The sequence below is a fragment of the Diadema antillarum genome, unplaced genomic scaffold (assembly GCF_040938485.1).
Source record: "Diadema antillarum isolate AM-2024a unplaced genomic scaffold, OU_Dant_1.0 scf00000141, whole genome shotgun sequence".
Taxonomy (NCBI): Eukaryota; Metazoa; Echinodermata; class Echinoidea; order Diadematoida; family Diadematidae; genus Diadema; species Diadema antillarum.
Genome location: NW_027271030.1, coordinates 2,805,104 through 2,823,362, shown reverse-complemented (window position 1 = coordinate 2,823,362; position 18,259 = coordinate 2,805,104). Strand labels below are relative to the sequence as shown.

The following is an 18,259-nucleotide window of genomic DNA, read 5'->3' as shown; positions in this document are numbered from 1 at the left end:
TTGAGTATGCTGCCATTTTGAGTACTGGGTAGGCATGTGCTAGGGATCATGCGATGAATATTTATATGTACATGAGCGTGTTTAAAATGTGTGTGCGTGTGTGTGTGTGTGTGTGTGTGTGCGCGCGCGCGCGGCCGTTTGATTTCATAGACTGGAACGAAGGAGTACAATGCCCATTTTAATTTCGCCACGCTTGTGGGCTATAAAATGCGATTTGAGAAAAGTTTGATACAGTAGTAAACAGGGTAGGCCTACAGGTGAAAACAATAGTTTCCCACAAATCAATGTGTTTCATTATAAACTTGTGGAAGACCGGCAATTATGAAAAAAGAAGAAGTAAGAAATATGAGCTTGTAAGTTCGCTTGTTGAGCTTGTTGTAAACTGAGTCTCGAATTTTCATAGAGATACTTTAGTTACCCACTGACATATCAACTGCATTGTGAATTGGAACACAGCAAAACCACACGTAACAATGAACTGCTACCCAAATAGTCTCTAATTGTCCAAATATATATACCATAATGCAGTAAACGCGTCAAATAAGGAAGAAAACGTTAAAATAAAGTCCAGGTTTCTGTTATTCTAAGCCAATGCGTCACAATAACAATCTTGTTATTTTTTTAACCTTTGGCCACCAATTTGCAGGAAATGAAGAGCTATTTTAGCAGTGACGTATAACTATTCGCCGTAATCGGCAGCGTTTATGAAACGTATCGGATTCATGATGTAATAAGAGGTTATTATGGCAATTTTTTCTTTTTTTACATGACATTCTTGTTTGAATTGTGATGGAGGGTCAATGCAGTCTTGAAATTCAGAGAACAAATTAGATAAGTGAAATTGGAGCAACAAATGAGTCCAGTTCGGTTCGCACAATGTCTTTGAGTTTAATCTAGACACAAATCGTTGTCCTTCTTGACTCAACTTAAAACAACTCTCGTCATCAAAAAGAGGAGCGAGAAAGAAATAAAATCTCAATCCCAGATTGCGTTGGAAAATTTGATTAAAATATCTTCATGCAAAAAGTCAACAAGAACAACAAATAAGTGACAATCTATAACGGACAACAAACAACCAAAAAAAGATTTCCTTCGGTAAATGCTTAACTCGAAAAACTTCTCTGTTGATGTTTATAAAGCGACGTGAAATGAAATTAGACTAAAAAGGTAAATTCCGCCAAACGGATAGAATGTTTGGAGAATACTGAATAGGTTGCACAATACATAGTTACAAAAAATGGTATCAGTCGCGATCACACATGCAAATCAAATGGAGCGATATGATGTAATCCCTTTATCTGAAATAGTTTGAAAGCCGTGATTTTGGTTAACTGTTTGTCAAATTTAAGTCCTTTCCTCATGAAAAAAAAGAAGAAATGTCACCAATGCAGACCTTTCCTAAATCTTGACAAAACTCTGATGTGAATTACGCGATTTATTCTTTCTTCTCTACTACATTCAAACTCTCCTATAAGCCGGACTTGCACAATTCGAAAAAAAAAAAAAACCACCAGCCAAACAAAAAAAGAAAACTGGTTATGTCGGACTGATATAAACGTGTGTCGATAGTGTACGTCGAGCAAATTGAAAATAGAATTAGCGCATTATATTTCAAATGTAACTTTCGTAATTAACAGCTAATCAGAAACCAGCATTTAATTGAGTATATGAATATTAGAACGACCCAAGTCCAATTTTTGGCCAAATTTAGTTTGACATGGGAAATTGTAGCTTATGCATGGACTCATGTTGTGTATAAATGATAAATCCTAATTACCCCCGGAAGTGCCTGAAATAAATGAATTAAATCTTATATGAATGTAAACATGAAGGACTTGGGTCGTTCTTACATTCATATTATAGCGCCCTCTCTCGTCCTTCTCTCATCTCTATAGCAGAATATCATGTGTATGAATCAAAGAACGACCCAAGTCCATATGAATCAAAGAACGACCCAAGTCCATCACACAAAATGGCCTCTCCACAATTAATGTAAATGTTAATTGTCATAATAATATATGTTCTAAATTGTATATACAATGTTGCTTTCCCATCACAGTTAAATAGAATATTTTTGGACAAATAAAAAAAATATGAAGTTTTTTTAAGTTTACTTGAAATGGTCATCCATGGACTTGGGTCGTTCTTATATTCATATACTCAATTGTTGTTGTCGTTGTTGTTGTTGCCTTTTTGATGAGAGCTTTAAATTGACAGTACCTGTTTTTGATGAAGCCAGATTAAATACAAAATCATGTACTTCGTATTAGTCTATGAAATTACCTGTCATTGGGAATATTCGATAAATAGGTTGAACTGAAGAGTAGGCAGATAGACATATATTGGATACATCGACTCCGTACATATCATTATTATACACCAACATGGAAGAAAAAAGAGACGACGGGATAGAAAAGGTGAAAGACGGAGATGACTGCTAAAGATGGAAAGATGGATTGATGGATAGACAGAAAGATAGATCGAAGAGTAGATTAGACAGGTGGATTCATAGATTCATAGTAGTGCGTAGTGGATGGAAAGAAAAGAAGAACAGAGAGACACAGTGAGAGATAAAGATAAATGGATTTTATTGGAATGGCGGGGGGGGGGGGGGGGGAGAGGAATGGTGTAAGTGTGAACGTGCAAGGTTAGCCATGCTAAACCCAGATGATAATTAATGACGGGAGCATGCTCATCCCCGCGTGTCGGGGAGCAAACAGGGAGGTTTCGTATTTGCTTTTCGCGGTTTTCACACGCTACGAAAGCAGACCGAATCCGGATTCGCCGATGCGAATTATTGAAGGCGATGCCGCGTTGTGGGCGGACCGGACCAACCCTCAGACACAGGTACGTGCTGCAAGAAGGTAACACCTCGAGATGAGCCAAGGGGCCTTGAAGTTCATCATGACGAAAAAACAAAGCACCGTGACGAGGTTCATCAACAAGAGCCAAGACTAAGCCCCCTTTCGAGAAGTAAAAAACACACAAAAAACAATTACGTGAGGTAAGAAGCTGCATTGCATCTCCTTGCAAGTCCTTTAGACTCCGCAAAACCTCCGGATATGTAGAGAGTCTGACCAAATTGTAACAGTGACCTGCAGCAACCTTTCACTTCGAGATCTGTCAAACGTTAGCAATTCTCCGTAGCGTGCCACATCGATTTCTTGTGCATGTATAGGTATTTTAGTAAAATCTATGGACATTTTGACCCATTGGCACAGAACGGGGTCTTTCACCTCCAGGGGCCTGTTGCATAAAACTCCAACCGGACTTTTTTCCGGTTGAAATCACAAAATTCCGGTTGGAGGCTCTCAACCAGAGTTTTTATGCAACGGATTTTACATTCTTAGGTTAGCAACCTTAAAAAATTCAGGTTGGGCAAATCCCAACCTGAATTTTTTAAGGTTGCTAAAAAAGTTTTATGCAACGGGACCAAGATGTATACCAAACATGATATTCCAGCGAAATCTGTTACTCCACTACACGTTAAATTGGCTTTCATCAAAAGTGTAAAAATGAAACCAACGGATCAGTGAAATCTAACACGATGGATGGAGTAAAATATTTACAGATTATCAACGTTTTTCGCATGTTATTTTCTTGAACTTATAGGGCATCAGTCAAAACTATACATTCGTATTTATAAAATGCTAATTGTAAGGTCTTTAGGATTTTATTCTTGTTCATGAAACAATTTGAACGGTAAAGAATTGATTTGTAGCAATCGCTTTAAAGGTCGACGGAGTGATTATGGTGAAATAATGAGAGGGAAGGAAATGTTTGCAGAATCTTAGGACGAAACACATTTTCTTTTTCCCCTGTCAACGTTGATATCATCATTACGGCATCTTAAATTGCACACGCGGTTGTAAATGGTTGTAACCAGTTTCGCTGTTGCGTGATGACGTGGGAAACTGCCATAACTTCTAGATCTTATGTCCGACTTAAGATGAAACCGCTGTCATTCTGTTTATTTAATTGAATATGGATTAGCGTTTCCCTGTCTATGGGAAGACTAATGACTAGTGAGGCTGACCTAGTAACCTAAGACCCAAGTGAACTTTCGAGAAATATCTCAAAATTGGATAATGATGATTATTAAATTTTCTCTGAACCGACGATACATGTTTTTGGTTTTTTTTTAAATCGCCGCAAAAAAGAAGAAGAATGAATTACTCAAAATAACCCCTTCAATGATATGCTGTCTTCTCCATCTTCCCAATTTTTTGTCGGTATGTGTGTGTGTATGTGTGTGTGTGTGTGTTTAGTCTTGCTTTTGGCACTTATTGTCTGTGCCATGTTTGCAGAAATGTTAGTAATTTATGCCGTCCTTTTCAGCACAAATTTACGACTCAGTTGTCGTCAAAATTCCCACGATCAGTCGGGCAGTGGGCGCTAATATTCCAATTTCTCTCAGAGTAAACTCACTGTTCCATGAACGGGTCTGTAGTGGGGCTTGTACGTCACACCGCGAGCAATGATAAAAATATTATGATCAAATATTGATCAATGGCAATTAATATGTTGCGTCCATATTATCCTGATTGCGGCACAGTTCCGTTCTTTTCTTCCTTTCATTTTTGTTGTGAAAGACTCCTTCCCGATGCTTTGTATAAAAAGCGTATTCTTTAAGAAGAAAAAAAATGGCATCCATTTGGGATATTTTTCTTTTTCCATTCATGTTCTATTTGTTCAAGACATGTTGATTTACGATTTTCAGTCTGTCGGAGGCGAACTGTACATAAAATAAGAAATTTCCTCTTTTTTTTTTCTCTCTCTTTATTTCAGATTTTCCTCCATATTAAGATAGAGCGGCCGTATCAGATATTACTAATTGAAATTAAAGAGACCGGATACATCAACAACGACTTTTTGTGTGTTGTGAATATATAATAATTTGTGTCTTATTACCCACATGTTATCGATTTAAAATGGGGTAAGTGTGTGTAAGTGTGTGACTTTTTTTTTTCTAAATCACGGGGGGGGGGGGGGGGTAGTAATCTTGTTGCCTCGTACTTGTTATCTTCTCAGAACTGTTTTATGACTTAAAATAACATAATCAAATGAGTAATTTTCTGATTACCACAGGGCTCATAGGTAGGTTTTGACGTATAGTAAACGATGCTAGCCGAGACTCGAACCTTCTCATTTCATTTCATTTTATTTCATTTCAAACAAAAGTATGAAATACAATAAGATAAATATAACATTTGCATATTCTTACGTGCGAAATGTAAACCTTGGCTGTCAATTTGAACTTTTTGTTTGTGTTAAAAGGAAACATTTTTATGAAATGGAATTATCTTTGGGCAAGGACAAACGTGACACATGATCTGCACATAGAGTAATTTGAAGGGGAGGGCGAAATAGTGTTATAGTCATAAGAGCTTTTAACACTTGCAAATTTTTGCTTAGTCCCGTACCAACGTTGGGGCTAAGGGGGGGGGGGGGGAGGGGGGGGGGGGGGCTTAGCCCCACCATTGGTACCGGACTTTCCCTAGCCCACTTTCTGTTTACACTTGTTTTGCGAAAGTGGCCTAGCCCCACCGACAATCCCGTACTATCTGGCCCTGCAAAATAGCAGGGTTAGCATCGCAATTGCGGTGCCAAGCAAGCGAGTGTAAACAGAACGAAAAAATAATCCGGGGCTAAGCGACGGAGACGAAGTCCGACCCCCCACTGACCAATCAGAAACGAGGTAATCAAGTGCTTTCGTTTCGTGCGTGTACTTGTACAGTGCACAGCGTAATCGTGAATATTCATGTGGTTTGGAAAGTACGGGGCTAAGAAATGGTCAGTTTTCTCCTTAGCCCAGGACAAGAGCTTAGTACGGGATTTATTGGCGAGTGTAAAAAGCTGAAAAAATTGGTACGGGACTAACGATAGTCCTGGGTCAGAGAAAGTAAGGGGGTTAAGAAACACAAGTGTGAAAAGGGCTATAGACATTGGGACGCGACCAAAGCAACTACAGCTGTGTACAGGTATAAGTTGGTATGTATGGAGATAAGTTTATTGCTGTGAGTTTGTAACTTCTCCATAACCATGGCATAACCACCTCATTAACAGCGTTATTTTTAACGAACCAAGGCTTCAATTGCCCTAACACATTCTGAGAATAATCGCCTATATTATCTTATCAACCGCATCTGTATATTTTCCCATGGATTATATGCCCTTGACTTTCAGCGTAGAGAGGAAAATCGGAAACACAGACCTGGACACAGCAAACTATCAGATATATTTTCTGTCATTTGCCATGCTTATATTATGATACTGCAGGGTGCTACATAAAATTTTCTTTCTTTTAACGCTTGCCTGAAAAGAAAGTGCAAAAATATAAGAAATTAATTTAGAAAATCACTTGTAAACAGCACACGCTCATTCCCACGCTTAAACACATTGAACGAAGTAAAAAACTTGGTTCATTCAGGGAGGTGCCCTGTTTCGATCAAGTGTTTGTGTTGCATTGCATTAGGAACTTCTTCGTGTAAGTGTTGGAAAGTTGCTAAAATGAAATGAAAGTGTATTGCATCACTAAACAATCGTTATGTTTTGGCTTTTGTATGGTTGACATTGTGGGCTGGGGGGGGGGAGGGGTGAAATAACCTTTTGCTTCAGCTTGCCCACTTCAGGCAATCATTTTTTTCTTATTGTCCCTAAACACTTGCTTGACTTGATTTTCACCTGCCTCGGGCAATCGGGCAAGCGCTTATGTAGCACCTTTCTTTGAGGACCTTGGAAGTAGAATTACGGTAACTCCATGGTGAGATTAATATCTGCGATATTTTTTCTACGGGTAACGGCTTCCTGTTTGAAAAGTACTGTCAGGGAGCTTGGTTGCCCCACCTCCCTGGTTTACAGTAGTGCAATTACTGCTGCAGGTCCAGCCTGAACGTGTCTGCGAACTGAGAAAAAGATAGCTTGGATGACCTGTAACTTGTTGCTGATCGTTTGTTTCCGAGTTAGGCTATTATCATGTGTTGATTTTCATCTCGAGTGGCGTGAAACTAAAACTGAACACGCAAAGAACAGACAGCATTATCGTTCCCCTGCAGTTGCATGACCACAAGGATCAAACCCATGTTGGAGCCATCAATGTTGCCACTTTCCAAGTACTCAATCATTCTATTTCACTATTCGAGAGTCAATCAGTGCCAAGTTGTCGAAACAAGTATCATTCGCTGTTCCAAGTACCATATACGTGCGGTATTGCATGTTCTGAATAACTTAATTAATCATTATAAGATTGAAGGTCACGCGAATAGGTAGATCCTGTTTCTTTCGTGTCCAGGTAAAAGTGACCAAAGGTCATCGAAGGTGTTGGAAAACTGCCAGAAAAAAGTACACCTGGTTAATGTTCTCAGTCTGTTCTTGAATGACATAAGGGCTTTTTACACTTGTAAAATTTTGCTTAGCCCCGGACCAACGGTGGGGCTAAGGGGGGGCCTTAGCCCCACCGTTGGTACGGGACTATCCTTAGCCCACTTTCTGTTTACACTCGTTTTTGCCAAAGTGGGCTAGCCCCACCGATAGTACGGTACTATCTGGCCCTGCAAAATAGCAGGGGTTAGCACCGCAATTGCGGTGCTAGCACCGCAATTACGGTGCCAACGAAGTGAGTGTAAACAGAACGAAAAAATAATCCTGGGCTAAGCGACGGAGACGAAGTCCGACCCTCACTGACCAATCAGAAACGAGGTCATCAAGTGCTGCCGGTGCGTGGGTGTACGTGTACAGTACACAGCGTAATTATGAATATTCATGTGGTTTGGAAAGTCCGGGGCTAACAAATACGAGTGTAAAAAGGTCAGTTTTCTCCTTAGCCCCGGACAAGAGATAGTACGGGACTAATTGGCGAGTGTAGAAAGCTGAAAAAATTGGTACGGGACTAAAGATAGTCCTGGGTCAGAGAAAGTCTGGGGTAAAGAAACACAAGTGTAAAAAGCCCTATAGGAGACCCGACATCTGGAACATGCACATACAGCACATGTCTTGAGGTAAAAGTACGTGAAAGGGATGATTTGGTTTTGGTTTAGATGGGGAATTCGGATTTGAAGTATTAAAGGAAACCCAAACCCAAAGAGAAATGTGGATTGAGGGAAAGCCGTAACATTAGGACTAGGAGAACATATGTGAAAGTTTGAGGAAAGTCGGACAAAGTTATGAATTTTAAAGCTTTTTTGTTGAAACCACTGGATGAGGAGACTACTAGAGATTATGACGTATGTGTATAAAGAAAATATAAAGGGAATTCCAAAAAAAATTTTTCATGAAAATTACACATTCCATCAACTTGATACTGAGAGAAATGTTAAGGGTGGCAATTATTCCCCCTGCTTTCTGAAAGCGGTTATTCAAGTGATCTTTCATTATGCTAGAAAAGTGTTTTTTTTTGTGGAATTTTCTTTATATTTTCGTTATATTGTTATGTTCAGTGCGTAATTTATCATATATAGGATGTGAACCTGAACACCTCAGCTTCAGAGGCGATTGCACAATGTATTTAGACCACATGCCTGATTGGAGCCCTTGACATCGCCGTAATCTTGACTGCTGAAAATAGCTGAAACTGTACCGTGGGATTATCAGTCAGTCCTTCCTGAATACGATATACAACACTTGCACATCCGATGAGACACGTCATAATACTTGTATAGTCAGAAGGACATGAGTGTCTCATACCAAGGAGGTATACCTCCTTGCTCATATATTTCTCACTCCTCCTTCTCTCCCTCTCTCTCTCCCTTTCTCTTTCACTGCCCTTTGTATGGTTCTATTTTACAGATCACTTTTGTGTTTCGCCTGCTCTGTCTTTCGCTTCATCCACAATGTCCACTTATTTCTCATCTCTCCTCCAGATGTCTGGGTTTTTTTTTCGGTTACTATACCAACGAAAAGAGGATTTATCATGGATACGCTCCTCCCACAGCCGTTAGCTTTTTAGTTCCAGTTTCATCACATTGTTGTTGTTTTTTTTTTCAAATGCAATCTGTCGCTCTTCCATATTTGTGTTCCCCTGTCACTTTCATCTTTATTAATGTTTCTCTCCGCTGTGTCTCAGTTGTTTTTACTTCATTATTCAAGCTCCAAACTCTTTGTCCTTTATGAAGTGATTTTAAGGTGTGTCTCCTGAATAATTGCGAAAATTACGGAGGCGTGTATTGCCAGGGATATTGGTAAATGGCTGATTGCGCCCAGTATAATGCCGAAGTTACCGTCTGCCAACAGCATTGAACACCGTGCACATGAAATGATGTGCATTGCTCCTGATGTACGTGCGTGTGTGTGTGTGTGTGTGTGTGTTGTTGTTGTTGTTGTTGTTGTTTGTTTGTTTGTTTGTTGTTGTTGTTGTTTTTTTTTGGGGGGGGGGGGTTGTGGAGAATAAAAAGTTATGCTGAACTCGAACCTTTTCCCTCGCAGGGGCTAAGTGTTAACAGTCCTCGAACAACACCGGCTTTGTTGCGAATATGGTGCTAGTCTTGCTCCCCTGTCTGTGTATGGCTGTGCTCTGTCTCGTTCATGATCCCTTCTGGTTCTTTAGCTTGTAATGCGACTAACTTGACATCCAGAAGGCACACCGCAGGAGCGACTTTGAGTGAGACTTGTCGCATTATCAACGTCACAATGCGACTGACGATACAATGTGACAAGATAAATGCTTAAGCTCATCTCACTGTCCCCGACGTGCGCTAGTCATTGCCTTACCTCCAGTCGTTTACCAATGTAAATGGTTGTTTGCTTGAGATGATCCATTTCTATAGTAAACTCGACGACATTTTTCCCCTCCTTGGGGCTTCTCGCTGTAAGCCTACGCCACTATAAAAAAAGAAAGAAAATGTGCGTATTAAAATTGAATGCGCTCTTTTTGTGATTATGAAACATTGGTGTGTTAATAATATAGTGGCGTAACCCGATTTCACTTGGGACGTGGTTCGAGAGTTCCCCCTACTTTTCCAAGATATCGTGATATTCCACAGATGTCTACATCCGCGTTTGGTAATGCATTGAGTGAAATTTAAACATCACGTACGTGTTGTCGTGATTGTACCAAAATGACCAGGCTACCACATCTTGCCGTCAATGTGTGTCCGTCCTTGTACTTTTGGCAAGTAACAAAACATTTTGTTGACAATTAATAATGTCTTTCATAACCGTAGAGCTCAAATAGCGTTCTGGAAATCGAGTTGGCTGTGCCCCTAGTTTCGATGTACAGTATTTTAGCGTATTATTATTATGTGAGTACTGATTATTTTATCCTTGAAAGGAGGAAATCCAGTTTGAAGTTCTTTTCAGTAATGCTGCCACCGAAAGACACATTTTTTTCTCTTGTTTTGAGAGACAGGGAAAGGGGTCTGTACACAGGTCTGTGATTTTCCTGAAGGTGACAACTTGGCAACCTGCTTAAGGATTTGTACATCTGTAATCAAACCATTTTTTTTTCATAATTTTTTTTTTCATATCTCGTGCCAAGTGGTGAGCGTTTGAAGTTAATCATTCATAGTGCGTGATAGAGAGTCAGCCGTTGGTTGTGTGATGCCAAGAAGCCATAAGATGCCATCTATTCTACCGTAAATATGGCCGGCATCGGTAGATAACGGTGTTATGTAGATACAGATATAATGTAGTATCATGGAGCTATAACGCGTTGTAGCTCTGTGGTAACAGTAAATGTACCATAACCGTAGTTTTGATGCAACGGAGCGGGAGGCCAATTGGGGAGGGGGGGGGGGGGAAGGGGAAACAAACAATATTCTCAAATGCTGGTTCAAGGTTACTTAATACTAATTTCTCTTTGCATTTTGTAGGCATCCTCTTGCAACTTCCATATGGAAAGGAAGGGGCGGATGAGGAGCTTTCAAATCACTATTTGACGCCAAAGTAAAATGACTTCCGAGCTGAAGAGCTTTGCTGAAACACCAAGGGTCAAACATTGCCGGAAGCAGCCCCCAAAATAGGTCACACTGCCGCGTTATCGCCTCCAACTTATCTCAAGTGTTCCTTCGAAGTGATAATTGCGCTATTCCTTCTGCTTTAGCGCTAGATGCTTTGTGAAGGATGACATAATACGTCGCGTGCGTTCTGTGCTCACTTATCTTTGATTCAATTAGACAGCCTCGCGCGACAATAATAATATGTCAACATTCAGCCCCGAGATAATTCATTTCAGCAAATGCCCTTCTTGAACTTCGCAACCTTCTTACCTGCTGTGTAGTGGATATTAACGCTAAGGCATTATATAAGAAGAAATATCGAAATGCTGTAATAAAGCTCTCGGTTATCTTTCCGGTCATTCAGTGCTTATTTTCACCTTGCCGATTTGGGTTGCTTGTTTGCTTGTGTTTGTTCCATACTTTCCCATTTCTATTTGAAGAGAATTTGTTCGCAAAAACCGATAAGTCCATTTTTGAAGATTTTGAAGTACGGTCTCTGTCATAAAGTACAAAATAATACCTTATAAATGATATATTGGTCACTAAAAGGTATATTTTTGAAGTTATGGTCAAAAGAAGCAAACATTTTCTTATCATTCTCTTTATTTTTCTTGACCTTTAATCGCAAATATCTCCATTTGGCAAATATGGACTTATCGCTTTTGCGAACAAACTCTGCATTTCTTTCGCGCCTCACCAAAATAGCAGCATCCCCCTTCCTCCCTCTGCAACGTACGGCATTATTTTGCCTCGGGGTTCATTGATATTTAATGGTGATGAAATGCGGAAGGCAGTATGTACTCAACGATCCATGATGCTCTTTAGCTTTGGGGGCCGTTTAGGCAATGAAAAATCTCCCAGATGGGGGCTACGACTTGACGAGGACACAGATAGTGGACGAATCACGATGACATCACGTCCAGTTATTCGACCTGACATGATTGTTCCTCTCATGGTTTTCATTTTGCGATCTCGTTTTTTTTTTCTAATAAAGAAAAAGCGGCTCAGTTTTCCCAATGATGATAATAATAATGATAGAAATACCCTGGCTCGTCTGCTGAGCACGACGCAGATTTATTGGAAATCAGAGGGACTTGTCCGATTCTTTTAATATCACCGTGTTGACTGATACGTATACCATAAAGAGCGCATAACGAATATCAATTTCTCCACGAACACTGACTGATCTTTGTTACACGGTCTATAAAGTTGGCCTAGGAATGTGTATGTTGGGTCGCTGGGAGGTCAGCGAAGTGATTTTATTAGTGCAATTTAGTCCATGCACTCATATAATGCCTGCATCGTTTATTTTTTCTCTTGAGTATTAAACATCGCTTTATTTTCTTCCGGTTCTCCCCTTCCAGAAACTCCTGTAAAAGCCCGTCGACGAAGGGAAACGGAAGCAACAACAATCCGCAGCGTGTGGGCTCGAGTCGGGCGACAACACTGAAAGGGCGCCAGCTCCGGCGGCAGGTGGAGATCACCAAGAATCTCTTCTACGTCGTCTGCGCGTTCTTGCTCTGTCTCACACCGTACAGTGTCTGCTTGCTCTACGACGATAGCGACCCTTTCGTTCCCTACGCGGCGGCCATCGTCTTCTGCAACTCCTGTATCAACCCCATCATCTACGCCACCAAGCACCCATATTTCAAGCGCGTCTTCCGCTGCATTCTGTCGTGCCGGTGCGCGGACATTCCGGAGGCCTCGGAGTTCGTCAAGCGCGCGTCTCAGAAGGTAGTGAAACCGTGCAACACCTGCAGATCGACGTCCTACGCAGTGTGAGATCACCTTCATCCCTTGATCTTCATTTTTTTTTAAAGAAAAAAAGGATGGAGTTACAGTAAAATCAATCATCCAAATTGCTGCGAGCAGCAGATCTCGTCCTAAAAATCGAGTGTTCTACTCTTTCTCGCAAGAAGCAATATTCTTTGACAGGATGCTGGCCAGAAAGACCAATGATTGACGCTGGGAATGCGAGTATTAAACGTACAATGAAAATGTGCAGGTGTTAAAACGTCAGCATTGCAGTAAGCCCACAATAATATGCACCTAGCACACTGCAAAGTCGGCAGTCGCTGTACTGAATAATCAACTCCTGTAGAAGCAGTGAAATACGGAAGAGCCGAAAAACATGAGAACAATGCGCGAAATAATCTGAACAGCGACATAATCATTCTAATCCGACATCGATTGAAGCAATCGACAAAATGAAGGTCGGCGTTTAACGCTATGTTTGTCCTCGACCTAGCCCGAGACTCGGCCATGCAGAGACTACAACGGCTACACGACCAAATTAAACCAAACCAGAATAGGCACCAGCCGGATGAATTCGTTCAAAGTGACTTACACCATCACTCAATGTCAAGTTATAACAGAACGTAAGAACGAAAACTTCGATGTCTTTCCTAAAAGACCCTCTTAATTTGTCGGCCTTTCGATCAGTCAGGGAAAGATTGGCCCATGGATCGATGTATGGACTAAAGAGTCAGACATTCGTGTGAACTTTGATGTGAATTTCGCTACGTTTTTCAATGTGTACTTAAATCGCAGAAACGGTTGCCGAGGTCCTCTAGAGCTTGACTCTACAGGAAATTGTTGGCACCACATTCACGCGTTCTTGTGAGGGCAGAGTGGTGAGCTGTTGTTCACAGAAAAAACACCAGAGTACAAGTGTATTTTGAAAACACTCTCCGAGTCTTCTTTATGACCACTGGGACCTCTGAAAAACCACACCAACAACAAGAACAACAACAGACAAGCCGGAATAATGTTTTGATAACGGGAAAATGCGGACATACGGACAATTGAGTACGAATTATATTTCCTCATATAGGGCCTACTAGTATAAGATTAAGACGAGAAAGTAAAAAGGCTAAATAGTAAAAGTGCCAGATTTTAATGCAACTTTGTCATTTTTTAAAATGAGCGCCATTATTCATCTTCACTTTCCCTTCCACAAAACTTGCCTCTCTTTTTGTACTCGAGTGTTTTTAATATTGTCTTTATTTATACATGCTTCAGAATCGTAATGAAATATCTCTTTTTTGGTTGTTTCGTATTCCGACTTGAGGTCTGGATTTTGTAATGTATAAATGTGTGTGCCCGCGTGAGTTGGGTACGATGGTATGTGTACGTGTGTGTGACTGTTTGATGCGACGAACGCCTCACTCTTTTAGTATACTCGTATGTATGGGGGGGGGGGGTGAGGTAATGTCGATCTAGACTGGAGCGGATGTTTACCGAACGTGTTTCAATTTTGACAGCTGACACCTATTTCGAAGTCAAGGTTTTACAGTTCAATTCTATTCTCCCATCCATTTCACATAAAAAAAGCCCGGGTGTTTCCAACATGTATTGATTCCACACCAATGTGATGCATGGTATACCCTGGTCCCGAATGCAATACGTTGTGAAGAGCCCCTTTGGTGGTTTTTAAAGTTTATATCCCTAAAAAGGATCAGGAAGGGTCCTACTTTTGAGAATCCCGAAAAATAATCGTGCAATGATACATTCTTGTTTAAAAAGAAAGAAAACAATGTATTAGAATTTGACATCTTAGTTTATCCCGGCTTCGACTTTGCCACCTCAACTTTGCAAATAATCCCATCGTATGCACAAATTCGATTTTTCAAACACAGAACACCTGTCATCAAGTCTCGTTTAGAAATGCCATTAAAGAATTGACACTGAGCTCCTCCCGATCAGGGGACTAATATTCTTCCTTACGAATAATGATCCCATCCTACCTCGTTGTAAAGCCATCGAAATTGTTGAAATAGTATATGTCATTAATGTTATACCTTGATAAGTTTTGTTTTTAAATGTCTTCCAGTCGTCATCACTGCGAAATTAATTACCTGTTGTTCTTTCCTTGGCGTATCTTCCATGGTCTGTGGTAGATAGAACTTCGTCATGACAACTGCATTCTGATAAGTATGACGGTTATGATTAGTTAATGATTAACACAACATACTGACATAGTTCTACTTCCTAGTTTTATAGTCCCATACGATATGACATGCCATAGAAACACTAGTTGATTGAGTTTATCTCGTAGTTAAATGATAGTGATATTAGAATTGAGTTGATGTGAATTGAATTGATTCAAGCCCACGTAATACACTTGCCTAAATTGATACACGTGCATCAAAAAGTGAACTTTGTTAAGCGTTCAAACAGGCCAATGTTTGCTTGTCTCCTCATGAGGAAAATCTCCAAAATTTCCATGCGTATAAACGTCTAAATTCGTCGTATGTCTTTTCCAACGGTCATGTAAATCTCGCCGTGAGCATGTGTGGTGTGTATGGGAGTGAGTTCGTGGTTTTCTCAACTCTGTTTTGTTCGTGAGCATTGGTACAGTAATTATATTTATTTTCCATTTGAGGACCAAAGCATTCGTGTCTCGTTCTCCCGCGTGTCTGTATAAAGCGTTGTACAATTTTTTGATATTCGCATTACTGTTGTCTTTTTATTCCTTTCTTTTAATATTCGTAGAAGTGATGCAAAATTTGAAAAAGTGACATGCACAACGATACTTAAGGTGACGTAAGTTGATGTGAAGTAAATTCTTTTTTGTGCGTAGGATATTTGTCATTCGTCGCTGCAAAATGAAAGTGATTGTAAATTGTGTGTTACTTTGTTTTGAAATCATGGTGTTATTGACTGAACTATAATGGTAGGGCCTATGTCAGTGCAGATGCGATTTACAGTGATAGACAGAACAAACAACAACAACCACAACAACTTATATTGTATTCAGTAATCAAGCGTTCAAATCGTGTGATGCAAATACTCCGGTAGAATATTGAACTACAGTATACCCCCGATAATATTCACTGTTGACATCCGATGTTGGGTGGAACGGGAAACGCGCCCACGCAGTACTTCCATTATACCCGGCCACGAATTTACGTGTCTTATGGTGTTCTTTGCTGATTGTACGAGGGCTTCCAGGGGGGCATTTCATGAAGCATTTTGTCAGATATTTCGTCTGACAAAATGTTAAAAGCTACTGAAATCCTTGCTTCTGATTGGCTGAAAGCAAATTTTGTCCGACAAGTTGTCGGACAAAATGCTTCATGAAATGCCCCCCAGATTAACGAGCGTTGAACCGAGTCACGTGACCCACTGACAATGGGGACGGCAAAACTTATATGTGATAGTTTTTTGCACAAAGTGTCACAAAGCATCCCATGCCTTCAACGTGACATTGCATTGGGTCTCATCAGCCCAGACTTGCGCTTACAAGCCGCTTGAGCATGATTTGGTGGCACTAGCTACAACACTCGAGTCTCAAAAATGAATGAATAAATGAACAAATAAATACGTAAGTAGATAAACAGAGATATGAATGAATTAATGAATGACTAGATACATGGAGTGAATTAGAAATGTGACTTGTCAGTTTAATAAGTAACATGAATGCGAAGATTGCTTAGTAATTAAGTCACGATGCTGCAGAAATTGTTTCTATGAGCAGAGTGTTAGCCACGGCAACATCATTTTGATAGTGACGATCGAATGAGCTCTTGATATGTATGCAGCTTATCGTGTCTTTTTATTTGTGCGTGTGTTTGTTATTGTAGTGATGTCTTAGGCCAGACCACGGTAGTTTTTTTTTTTTTTTTTAATGAGAAAAGTGTATATCGTATTCCAGTGCTCATCGAACAACTGGCCTGTTTATACGCTGTAAGCAATTGGTAAGAGCATCGTTAGACCTCTCTCGATTGCAGTACTGTATAGGTAATGTTAGCGTTTGTGTGGTGATGATCCATGAAGAAGCAGTATTATTAAGATTTAAAAAAAAAAGAAAATGCTCAAAGCGGCACAAGTGTTGCACAAAAGTCCAAACGGACTGCAGCTGCCACAGCTTAACGCCTTGAACTTGTATTTTATTGCCTCTCGAAAGTGGATTCTTCTTTTTTTGAAATGATCGCCTTCCACAAAAAACTTTGGCCACATCCTTTCAGTGGACTTGCAATGCGCTGCCTCTTTCTAAAACGTAAATGGATGTCACACAGGGTGAAGCACTTCCAATGAATACGATTATCTATTTATGCCCGGCTTACACAGATAAAGATCGAAGCAAACAGTTTCCATAGGTTGCATGGATTGGTCAATGTCATGTACTAAATGTCAGCAGGGAATCGAAACTTCCGAAGAGGATGCAACGGGCGCCACCTAGTCCCAACCCCTCAGGTTTTAGTGCTTTCTATTTTTTAATGCCTAGAACAACGGAGATGAGATAGTAATGGCGCCCTCTATAGTCGCACGATTGTCAACTCAATGACAATCCGTTTTAATAACTGTGGTTACATTCCTCATGAGCTTTCTCTGATTTCAGGTGAATTAAAAGTAATGAAGCGAGAGTTACCTCATACCTTGTACACACGGTATCACTTCATATCAATTTGAGGCTTGTCATTGTCTTGGAAAAAATAATTATAAACAAATAATGTGATGTTTGAATATCTCTTGTTCGTAATCCCGCCATCCTTGCATGTTGCGTCATTTCATTTGAAAGCTTGATTGTGTCGTGTGGTAAATGTATGTCATTCGTCGTCTCAGTCAGACCGCAGCACCCGATAATTGGCTCGTATTTATTCAACTCGTATGCAAGCCCGCTCTAGGCTTGCATACGTAATAAGCTGCGGAAGGGAATTTTGTACTTGGGCTTTCGGCAACAAAAATACACCTTATATTCACAAATTTAATATCAAATCCAAGGAAAATATGTAAGCTATCGTCACATGTTACTCAAATTATTGTAAATGGAAAAATATCATAGCGTAACGGTTTCTTAATCCGGTCAGGAACCAAAAACGAACTTTAGATTAAAAAATCTTCCGTGAAAAGCAAGTGAAATTTACGTAAATTCAACTGATTATAACGTCATGACAAGAACCGATATTATACGCAAATTTGGTATCAAAATAAAAATCAAAGTCTGGGGAACAACTTATCGTGACTTCTAACCATAATGAATGCATGTAAAAGTCGCTGCACTGTGAAAACTAAAGCCCTGTCAAACTCTCGCAAATCTCGCACTCAAGAGACACCTTCGGAACGTAAAGATCGTCAACGAGAGTGCTGAATAAATCTTGCCGGATCGGCTCATTAGCATACGTCCTGCGGACTGACTGGTCTGTCTTCTGTTTTAGAGAAAAAGACCCGGAATAAACCTTGACTATAAACAGTCATTGTTTACTCTGATCTCGATGTAAACGTTCCGCTGTTGCTTTGCTTGCTGCCTGAATAATCAACAGCAGAACAATTAAATTTGTGTAATGATGGTTCAGTTTTGCAGTCACGTCTAATAAAGTGTGTAA

At 40.2% G+C, this 18,259-nt stretch overlaps 1 protein-coding gene across 1 annotated transcript in view; it reads left to right on the top strand.

Moving 5' to 3' along the window:
• The window catches only part of LOC139721363 (alpha-1D adrenergic receptor-like), a 55,555-nt gene extending 41,492 nt beyond the window's left edge, over positions 1–14,063 (top strand). Inside the window, exon 2 of the mRNA XM_071632680.1 lies at positions 12,296–14,063. Within this exon, the coding sequence (XP_071488781.1) occupies positions 12,296–12,713 (418 nt within the window). The 3' untranslated portion in view covers positions 12,714–14,063. The remainder of the gene's footprint in view (positions 1–12,295) is intronic.
• Positions 14,064–18,259: the final 4,196 nt, after the last annotated feature.